The sequence below is a fragment of the Engraulis encrasicolus genome, chromosome 16 (assembly GCF_034702125.1).
Source record: "Engraulis encrasicolus isolate BLACKSEA-1 chromosome 16, IST_EnEncr_1.0, whole genome shotgun sequence".
Taxonomy (NCBI): domain Eukaryota; kingdom Metazoa; phylum Chordata; class Actinopteri; order Clupeiformes; family Engraulidae; genus Engraulis; species Engraulis encrasicolus.
This window is the reverse complement of record NC_085872.1, coordinates 34,644,948-34,656,333: the sequence shown is the minus strand read 5'-3', so window position 1 is coordinate 34,656,333 and position 11,386 is coordinate 34,644,948. Positions and strand designations below refer to the sequence as shown.

Genomic DNA, 11,386 nt, shown 5'->3' with positions numbered 1-11,386 from the left:
TTCCTGTGCTGTGGCCATCACCTAAAGCAGGGGTGGGGAAACTATGGCTATGTCTCAAATGACGCACTTTTGTCAGTGCACTGACAGTCAGTGCACAGTGCACACAGTGCACTGAGGTCTTTAGTGCATAGTGTCGTGGAAAAATTTGAGCACTATGCACTGTGTCCTCGCTGGAAGTGACGGCTGAGCATGGCATTAGCTCGCCAAAATATGAGTTGGCTACTGTTTACAATGCACAGCGTCTGGTGCTTGTATTTCCATGTCCTTCACCCCAAAGGACAACAATCACATATACAATACTTTGATTGGCATGAAAAGGTTGGTGTCCCATCAACATTACTTACAAAATTAGGAGACTGTTGACCAAACTCTTCTACTGAACCGAATGCCACATTTCCTCCGTGTCATTGTCAACATGGCCGCCGTTTAGTGCGTGCAGTGTCCATCATTCAAGCACTGCATTTTTCCGCCATTGTTAGGGGATCATCCTGGCACTTTCAGTGCACTGGCTCAACTGAAATTTTCAGCGTGAGCGCCCTAGGCACTGAAAAACAGTGCGCGAAGTGCACAAGTGCGGCATTTGAGACACGGCCTATGTGTGGATTCCAATCTGCGGACTTCCGTCCTCCCTTGCCTGTTTGTGACCTCATGATGATGTCACTGACGACAGAAAATTAATACAATATCTTGGAAGTGGGATGGTGAATTAAAAAACAGTCTCCCAAAAGTTGCTGTGGCTAAGCTGACAGCTGGTACAGGAGAAAGGCCACAAGCACAAGTGGAGGACTCGAGTTTGCATATTGGAAAGCACCCAGTGTCTCGAGAGGCGTTTACAGCCCTTGAGGCCATTTGAGCCGGCTCCTGATATAATTTCAGTGTTAGCAGTTTCACATGAAATATGACATATTTTGTAAAGGAATCATAGAAATTATATTTGCTTACAATGAAGTTATTAAAGGTGGCTGCCTTCAGTAGGGTCTAAAGTGAAGTGGAAATCTTGGTTTGTGTTCATAGTACAGCCATTGGAGGACTGAAGTGGCCCCTAAAATGACTAAGTTTCCCCACCCCTGAAACTGGATGAAATGTACACTTCATTAGAGTTCAGCCATGGAACAAGGTAGCCTGGAACATCTTTTTGGTACTGAGGCCTTAAGTTCAGATTTGCGGAGATGGGTCCACTGTTCCACTGAACACTGTTCAATTAATTCAGAACCAAAAAAAGACTCCTTCCAACTATGCAGCTAACAAAAGTAAAGACAAACCAAATCAAGTCATTTCAATCCTGACCAGGAGTAGGACACTCCTCACGCCAACTTTTTATTTAAACAAATCCATCAGACAATACCTCTCCACAGATATCTTATACTACAGATGCAAAAACAGACTTCAAATAATTCAACAGTGAAGTAAATGAAAAGAAGAGCAGATACAAACAAGTAAAACCACACACACACTCACACACAATGGGTGAAATAAATAAGTTGTGCGTCTTCCTGTTTAACTGTTGAGGTTCGTCTCCACAATCCTTCTCCTTTGTTTTACATAAAATAAGGGCTTACAGAATGGTTTAAATTGTATTCGTTATCACTATTACACAATGACAGATGACATTTAAAAAGGCATGATTTCACATGTGAACTTAAATGAGGTGGTAAACAGGTTTGAGGAAACAACTTGAACATTGAGGCTAAGATCGAAGTGTGGATGCTGTCCATCTGACCACCAGAGGGCGCTGTTAAGACCTCGGAGCAGGAAAAGGCGTGCAGCGCACCGCTGCGTTTCACCTCATGGTGTCTGAGTGTAAAAATCAAGCTGATTACAACAGTACTCTCCCAATGCAAACTTCAAGACAAAACAAATACAAGGTAATCAAATCTGTACAAACCTTGGTTTTCTGCTTACTTGGCAGAAGCAGCACTATATTCTTGACAGACAGAAATAATGTCTGAGGAGAGGGGGGTTAGGGGAGGATTCTCTCCACAAAGGGCACCATCTCAGCACATCTGGGGTACCCCTTTCCAATAATAAATACTTCTACCATACCGTGGGTGAATATGGCAGCACCCAAGAATTATACCACTTCCAATCTGCTTGACCAGAACCATTAATATTTGGGCATTTCCATCCATGGCTTAAATGTTACCAAAAAAATAAGGAATAGACCCAGGTTTCACCACAAGAATTCTAGTACAAGGTAACCAAACTTGACAAAAAAGAACTTGCCTGAAAAAGGTCTTCTGTGTTTAAAAAGGCCACCATGTTCCCTTGTATACAGTAACGTAAACTGTTCAGTGTCCTCTCCTAGATATTAAAAATGCTATAAAGCCACCTTGGAGGAGACCACTCCAACCTCTCTATAGAACACAATACCAAAGTATTCCCCCCAACGTACTCACTAAGCAACACCCTCAGTTTTAGGCCCAAAAAAGTTTATTTAAGAAAGTCAGGGTAGATTTGTACATATAGTAAGAGATAAAAACAGGCAAGCAAAGTTTAACAGAGCGCTAACTGAGACCACTTCAAGCACGCCAGGAAGAAGCGTGATAAAAGGGTTCCCACGAGGAGGTTCTTGTCCTGTAACATTCAAGGGCCCATAAAATCATACCCACTGCTGCTGCGCTGGTTTAACATAAAACCCAAAATCCATTTGGTTCACCAGCAAGTATCAAGTATAACCTCACGCTGAACAGTAAACCAAACTAGTCTAGGCCGCAGTCTGAACGCCTCAAAAAAAAGAAAATCTGTTCCAAGCACTCCATCTCTGTTCGACCTACACTGACAAAAACTGGGATAGATTAAATCAAAGACGTTTTAAAAAAAGGAAACGAAAACAAAAATTTCACCAAAACAAAATGAAATTTAATGATAGCAAATGCCAAGAGAAACAATCAAAACAAAGGAAAACCACAAAAGCAAACAAAAAAGGGGGAGGTGGGATCATTAAACTGACAAGGCAGTCGCTAAGTGAGTGAGGGATTAGTAGAGAAAATAAGAAAAAAAATGAAACAGTCTTTTCCACATTTCATAATTTCAATTAAAAACGGAAAAAGAAGAAACTACATCGACTTCCCCTCTGGCATATAAATGAAATAAACCTAAAATCAGACAAAAAGCAAACATTTCACAACAGAACATATTTTAACAGATATTATTTAGTACCTTGTATCCAGATATTCCAATAAGTTTTTAGGAAGGATCTGCTTTCATGCCTCACTTGTTTTTTTTTCTCTGTGAGAGGGAAATGACACCTTCAATCGATTTCTTTGGTCCTTCTTTACTTAGTGTCTTTTCTCAGGGTCCCTTTCATAATCCCCATCACTCAAGAAATATACAATAGTACACACTATACCCCCTCGTGTTGACCATGCAGTTCTTCTACTTTAAGCTCTTTTTAAAATTGCTGAAATTTCAAAAAGCTACACTTAAAAACGCTGATGCTGACATTATCGGGGATAAGGGGCCCTACTCGCTGCCTGCCTCCCTCAGACCAACAGCACATCCTCTTCATCAGGGGGCCTACACCAAGAAGCTGGTACAGGAGTAAGCCAGGTTAAGTTAAGAGGTAAATCATTTAATAGAAGAGCCCGGAGTCCTCATTTACTTAAAAAAAATGAAGACTACAGGCTCTTCTATTAGATGACAAATGAGGACTTTTGGCTCTTCTATTAGATGATTTACCTCTTAACTTAATCTGGTTTACTCCTGGACCAGCTTCTTAGTATAACCTCTGTGAAGAAGTGCTGTGGAGAGGCAACAGGCAGAGGAGGGGTGGAGGTGGGGCGGGGGAGTAAAATCGCAAGAATAAGGCATCTTGTTTTTTTTCCAAACTATCTTGGACTCACAATAAAATTGCCACGGTGCTGTGGACACTGGCTAAGAGTCTTAAAACACAGCATGCCTTCCACAGCATGCCCTACGTTTGTAGTCCACAAAATATGGCACATTGTGATATATTATCAGACTAACACTTACATGTTTGTTTTGTGAACTACGGAGTTGGTCTACAATAATTTCGGAGATGCAGAACAGTTAAAAACATTTGTCACATCATCTGACCGGTCGAAACGTGTCTACTTTCCATTGAACTTTTAGGAATATTGTCAAACTTGAATATGTACGGAGTGGATTACACACACACTAAAAAAAGAAAAGAAAAAAAAATCATTAGCAGTTTAACAGTGCCAATCTTTTAGGCTGAAAAACTGAGATATCGCTCCTTCATCGGTGGGGAGGGAGGGAGGGAGGGGGGTGGGGCTGGCCGTTTTTGTTTACTTGTGAGACTTGTTGGTTTTAAAAGACACCTGTAAGATTTTGTCCCCAAGGCGGTAGCCGTTCAGGCTAGCGATGGCCATAGCTGCCTCCTCATAGTTGGTCATGGTGACGAAGCCGAAGCCTTTGCACTTGTTGGTGTTGAAGTCTCGGATGACCTTGACGTTGGTGACAGCGCCGAAGGGGCCAAACATCTGCCAGAGGATGCCCTCGTCCGCGTCCTGGCCCAGGTTGTAGATGAAGATGCACCAGCCCGAGGAGGAGTTGCCCGGCACGTTCACGCCAGAGATCCCGCTCATGTGGTCCACGCTCATCGGCGAGAACCTGGCAGGACAAGCAGGCAGGCAGGGAGGGAGGAAGGGGAAAAGGGGATTAGGGACATAGACACCAGTGAGCACAGGACTTAGGACGATGAGAACTACAGGAAGCTCAGCTTCTTTACATCTGGTCATGAATTTAAATGCATTAGTCCGTCTGTCTGGCTGTCAATATATCTATCCACACACACACACACACACACACACACACACACACACACACACACACACACACACACACACACACACACACACACACACACACACACACACACACACACACACACAATTTAGTTAACTTTATGGGGCCTCACCTGAACCTCTGCTGTTGGTGATGCACGGGGCCGCCAAAGCGTCGGGACTGTGCGTGGTAGATCTGCGAGATGATTTGCGAGTTCTTGGCCTGGTTTGGGTTGGCGGCGAACTTGACCGTGATGGGTTCCGCGGCACCGGGTGGCTTCTGGCCATTCAGGCCCTTGATGGCGTCTTCAGCCTCTGCCCTCTTGTCGAAGCGGATGAATGCCACGCCCCGTGACAAACCTGCGGACGCAGAGCCAAGTTCTGGTGTAAAACTGTCGATTTACAAAAATAAGAGATAAAGAGTGATATTTTTGGTTGAGAAATTGGTATTTTTTTTGCCTGTTTCTTGGTCACCTGTTCCTTGGTCCACCAGTACTCGGGAGTTAATGATTCGACCGTATCGTGCAAACATGTCTTCGACGTCTTTCTGCGTCATATTTTTGGGCAGGCCGCTAATGTACAGGTTGGCGTCTTTTATGGTGTCTGAGCTTGGTCGGGCGTAAGACACCTGAAGACGAGAGGGTTAAAGAAAACAGCATTTTAGTCACTTGCAGGTTTCGGACTTGAAAATGAAAAAGAAACCAGTCCAAGTATAGCTAACTATTTAACAGTTTGTTAAGTGCAATGCTCTTAAACTGTTAACTGTAACAACAGTTATTTTGCTACAATTAGGAGCAATGTATTGCAAAATGCATCAGGGATCTATGTATATGTATACACTTAACCAAAGATTAAAGTCTCCACTAATTAAAAAAATGAAAGCCCCATGATTTCAAACCCCCACCCCCAACTGTCCAACCTCACCAAGACGTAGTAAACCAAAATGGGGTCAAGTGGTTTGAGTAAAACCGACTGCAAACATGTACCCAATTTAGTAAAAATCCTGACACTGGAGCAGCCAATAAGTGAATTAAAATAAACCAATTTGCTTATGAAGGAAAAATGAAAACCACAAAACAAAGATTGTTAACACATAAAAATAAATGTATTTAAAACGCTACAGAGAAGGCCACAATAATAGTCTACGGGGCATCTCCCGGGATATTGCTCTGCTTTTTGGTAGGGTGTGCATGTTTACCAGGCATGGTGCTCTCTACTGCATGGAGTGCTAAAGATTGTACAGAGAGACTGGACAAAAGAGGGACCCATGGCAAAGTGAGCGCTTTTAAATCTACCATTTGAAACAAGTGTACAGGAACACCTTTAGGCACGTTACCTTGATAGTTTTAGATTGTAGTCTCAGCCCATTGAGAGTATTGATTGCCCTTTCTGCATCACTAGGGTTAAGATAGTTAACAAATCCGTACCCTAAACTGTGGCCTAGAGAAAAAAAATAGGAAAACAACAAAACAAAATAAAAAAAACTTTGCACAGATCAAAACGCTGCATACTGAACAAAATAATTCCGTACAATACATGCGAATGTTAAAAAGGGTTAAACAAGTCTGTAAGAAAATGAGAAAGTAAAACCCAAAAAAATAATCAGGAGGACACAAGTATCCATGTGAGGGAAATAAGCAAAAGGCGGCAGACTAAAAGGCCTTGAAAGGACTACTGCGTGGGAGAGACGCTGTCTTGTCTTCAGAAAACGTCTGAAGCAAAAAGAACACAAAAAGTTAAATAGAGTAGTGTAATGCACAACACTGAGGGAAACATTGATGATGAGCATGGCAATATTTGTCCACAAAAAAACTGTGAACACAAAATTCAGTGGTTAAGTGGTTCATGGCTTCCCACCGGTACCGAAATGTGTGGAGACCCAGTGAAAACAAGAGTGTGACATCTTTGTTCCAGCTTTAAGTGGAAATGTGTATGCCTTGCACTCTCTCCGAACCAAAGAGAGGCTTGAGAAAACAGGAGGGAAAAAAATGAATAAAAGAAAAAACAGGCCACCGACAAGTGTCATTAAACAGAAGTGTCACAGAGGTGGGTGAAAATAAATCAGTGCATTACATAAAACCAACAAATAAATAAAAGACTAAAAGTGGAATATTCCTAGTGTGAATGCAACTCCATATCTGCCCGACGGCCCACCCACCCCTTTTCTTTGCCAACTACGAACTCAAAGCACCAGAATGTGAGCGAGCAGGGGGGGTGGAAGGGAGGGGGGAAAAAAGTAAAAAGTAACATACCCGAGGAGGACTGCAGTGCATGGGGAGATGACGACATACCTGCCACTTTGTCGCGGATGAGCTTGGCGGACTCCACCTCCCCAATACTGCTGAAGAGGCTGCGGAGTTCGTCTTGGGTCATGTTCTGCGGCAGGTAATTGACAATGAGGTTTGTCCTGGCATCCTTGCCCTCATCCGCCATGTGGTCTTCGTAACCGTTAGACATGTCATGCACCTCCTACGGACGGGCCAGGGAGGAGGGGGGGGGGGAGACGGGGTTAGACCTGGATTAACTTATATACACACACACATCGCCACCACGCCCACCACCACCAGGATTTCATTGTGAATCAATGTCATATGACGTCATCTTGGTGACCAGCGAATACTACAAATCACTCTCAGAAAATGGTTTCTTCATGTCCACGCTGGTAGGATTGGACAAGCATGCAATAGTGATTAGGTTTGCTGTTCTTGCCATGAAGTCAATAGTGTCTACACAGTTGTCAAACAGTTTATCTCCCCAAAATCTCTGTAGTGTCTCTAGACAACTTCACAGCAAGGAAAGATTAAACGTCAGGGAAAGTCAAGGTGCGCGTCAGGTTGGCCAGCTCAACGCAACTTAGTTGAAGGATTCAGACATTTCTTAGCTCTGCAGACCGGTTTGGCTAATTGCAACTAGAAATTACATAAACTTTCCAAACAAAAGCACAATCCAATGCCGTTCGAAAGAGGAGTCCAGACGATCATTGAAAAATTCTGCCACTTCCACCAATTCAATATTCATTTTCAAGTACTTCTGCCGTCATTGGCAGAGGTCATCATGGGTCTCTGGAGTACATACACCAACTGCATTAGCATCACATGATCACTAGAAGACAGGGCTAAAATGCTTGCCTATCCAGACAAAGATAAGGAGGAGGACACAGTCAGAGTAACAAGGACCATTTGCATTCAGAGGAAATTATGGGGGAGTTGGAAAACATGCCATCACATGTCTGTCCTTGATTTTTTTTTTATAGAAAAGAAAGCAAAAAAGTGGCAAGGCACAAGCACCTATTGCTTCTTAGTTACGTTTTCACGAATGTAGACCACAACACTCCCAGGCCATTTGTTTGGTGGTCTGATGTCTATCAATACTTGGAGACAATCCAACTATGGTTACAGGATCCATCCTGACAGTCCAGCAGCCATATCCAACATTCAACATCTCAGCCACACAATGAGCAAAGGCCGACTCATTATTGCACATGGGACCAATACACTCTCAACTCTTACATTCAAAGCAGAGATAGAAGAGAAGGATTTACTGTGAGGCAGCTCCAGCTAAAGCTTCATATACCTCAGGAAACCCAGTGAAGCAGGCATTCATTCTACAATCACATTCGGCCCTCCAATCATCCCGTGATGCCCCATTTGACACTATGTCTGTGTGAACTTGTCCATGTTTTGATGGTACATGTGAATAGGAAACCCCATTTAACTCTTACTCCCTGGCTACAAGAAAAGGAAAAAAATCAGCTTTTTTTAAATTCTAAAAAGAAAACTGGTACCAGCTTATAGGTGGCATTACTCACTAGTAAATATGTTTAAATCAATGGTGAATTCCACATATGACAAAATCAGCACGCAAATATTCCCAACAGGGCACAAGACACATTTTGTCTTTGAACAGCTACAGCGAGCAAGAGGGAATGTTGGAGGGACGAATGAGCCGTGCAAGGATCTGACAATGTCCAATTCAGCAGCAGGAAGAAAGTCTTATTGTGCATTTCCGTGGTGTAGGAAGTGAACTCTCGGGATGTGAACAAACACTGTCCTTATTGTACAAATTCCCACTCATGAAGGGGGGGTGGGGGGTGTTGATGGGGAAATGGACAAATGATCCTTCAGAAAACCAATGAGGTTTTCTGGTCCTGTATCTTACTATTTACATAAGTCACACAAAGCATTAAGGACAGAACTGAAAGGCGTCCTTAAATAAGAGCTTTTGGTGGGGTTTGGGGAATTGGGGTGCTACAACTACTACATCTACACAAATGTGGAATAACGGCAGCAGATCTGCTTTGTGAAAGCAGTGATGACATTACAAGTAGGCAAGTCCTCTAGCCTTGCAACTTTCCTAGAACTACCATTATCGTATATGAGCTTTACTACATCAAGGTCAAGGTAAACTTTATCGTCCCCCAGGGGGAAACATCACAAGACCTGCTAAAAGAAGGACTAAATGGTTGATCTTGAGATACACATTGCTACTCACTTTTAAGTATCTAATGTGTCCCCTTCTGACTGCCATGAAGAGACTTCACAGATCCCGAATCTGAAGGTACCAAAAAACAAAATAAGGTAATAAAAATACACGCTGGCAAAAAAAAGGCGGGGGGTGGGAGTGGGAGAGGATTGAGGATGTGAACAGTGGGGAGGGCAAAGACAGGTGTTTTCAGGGGTGGGTGTCAAAATTAGGAGGGAAAACAATTGAAATAAAAAACAAACAAAAAAAGCACAGTGAGGTGACGACGCGCCGCCTTCTGTGACCTGTGGAAAGAACATAACAGCTATAAGCCTGTGTGTCTGGTCCAGTGTACTTCAGCGTGTATTTTTAACACCTCACTTTGATTCATTTCTCTGTGGGGGGGAAAACCTGATGACTGATTCCCCCTAGTTTCTGGTTCCCACAACTATACATGGCATCCAAAGGGCACTTTCTCTGTCAAGTTTCTTGTCAGATGAGACTAAAAGCATGCTAAATTTCCAATGACCCTTAAAGAACAGCCCTTCGTCTGCGGTCAATATCTGGGGAAATTTAAGTCTCAGGGAGGAAACAAAAATAACCATGAATAAGGAAATGGTTATATTGAGACAGATTTCTCAGAACGTGCTAATACCTTAATCTTAATGACATTTGTATTGTGCCTGAACACAGAGACTTCCTCACAACCAGTTAACACCATCTGATACCAGAATGGGGAAACTCCAGCAACAGTGGCCAATAGTCTTCTGTGATGACAGTGATTTAAGATAAATCTTCTTAATTGTCCAAATTCTAAATATGCAGGTTTTAGTAAAGGGTAATCTACCATCATTTTCTTCTATAATTAAATATAATAATACTTGCTATGTGCTTTATGTTAAGGGTGTATTAACCAAGGGCGATGACAATAAATGTACCAAAACCAATAATGTGGGAAATCCTAATCCATGGTATATTAAAAACGGATATAACAGCATGGCTACCACCTGGGCACATCTAACTATGTCTTCCAGTTTTACACAATTTGATGCTTGGCCTTGGACTTCTAAAATGAACTAGACACTGCAAAGGCGCCGAGCAGGCTACCTGGCTGGCGAGGCCCATCAGCTGATTTGGTGGGCCTCTTCGCCCAATAGCTTTCCAAATACGCATAAAAAAACTGACGGAAACGCACAATTAAAATCTCTGACTGGTCAAAGCATAATAATTGGGGCACCAGGAGAATGTTCCATTTACCTAAAGTTAGCTTCCTCCTCAAATTACCAGGCAGAAGCAAATCTACTAACGCAACATTGACTTGTCGACGGCTACTCTATTTTTATAGATAGAAATAAACAACTCGCTCGATCATTGTTTAATTGGCGTATAGCTTCCGCCGCTACTAGTAACGCGAATTAAAAGAGACGATTGAGCCATAAACGTTACTATCCAGTAGCTGTAGAACTAGAGCTCCTTCTCCAGACAACGAAGCTATTGCTCGGCGTGTCGTTTGAAATGCTGGCATGAAAAAGGGGGCGTGAAGACAGGCCTGCGTCTAGCGGGCCAGCTAGCTAGCTAAATTAGCTGTCGTCTTCCGGTAAATACCTTCATAATCACAACTTGCCGTAGTTAGCGTAAACATGTTCCCAGTCGGTCGTGTCATGTAATCAAATCGCACGTGCTTCGAACAAACAATTTCCGCCCTAAATACAGGTTATGCTGTTTTGTTACAGCTAGCTAGCAACATTTTCTTCCGTTCATGAACCAAGCATCCGTAGGCCTGTAGGTTAGCACTAGGCCTTCCACCCCACGCTAGTCGCATGGAGGCCACTCTGCTGCACCATGATTCAAAAAGTACGTAGATATTAAACCAGCAACTGCACATATTTTTGCCTTACCAACGTTTCTGTTTCGTCGACTCACTCTCGTTTCAGGAACTATCCTGCACGTCTGTGAACGAACGCAGATATGGACGTTCACTTCTCGTGACACAACACGCCACCGGGGAGACTGGAGAGTGTAGCAAAAAAAAAAGCAGCGGCAGAGACAGAGCGAGCGTAGGAACAGCGAGGCAGGATATTCATCCCGCCTACAGCAGCAGATTATTCGACGACTTCCTTGTCAATTATCTCTCCTGACAAGCTAGGATGAGCGCGCGC

At 43.1% G+C, this 11,386-nt stretch overlaps 1 protein-coding gene across 5 annotated transcripts; it reads right to left on the bottom strand.

Moving 5' to 3' along the window:
- Positions 1-1,271: 1,271 nt before the first annotated feature.
- On the bottom strand, positions 1,272-11,386 carry elavl1a (ELAV like RNA binding protein 1a). Of its 5 annotated transcripts, none has more exons than XM_063219475.1 (7): positions 11,126-11,386; positions 9,258-9,317; positions 7,019-7,235; positions 6,103-6,206; positions 5,241-5,394; positions 4,901-5,126; positions 1,272-4,593 (listed from the first exon to the last, which is right to left on the bottom strand). In XM_063219475.1, exons 2-7 carry the CDS (start codon positions 9,291-9,293, stop codon positions 4,269-4,271), a joined length of 1,062 nt encoding a protein of 353 aa, XP_063075545.1. In that variant the 5' UTR covers positions 9,294-9,317; positions 11,126-11,386; the 3' UTR covers positions 1,272-4,268. The 5 variants fall into 5 exon arrangements, with proteins under 5 accessions (XP_063075545.1, XP_063075548.1, XP_063075544.1 ...); XM_063219478.1 differs by having other exon boundaries at positions 7,058-7,235; positions 11,126-11,385; XM_063219474.1 differs by having other exon boundaries at positions 5,226-5,394; positions 11,126-11,383.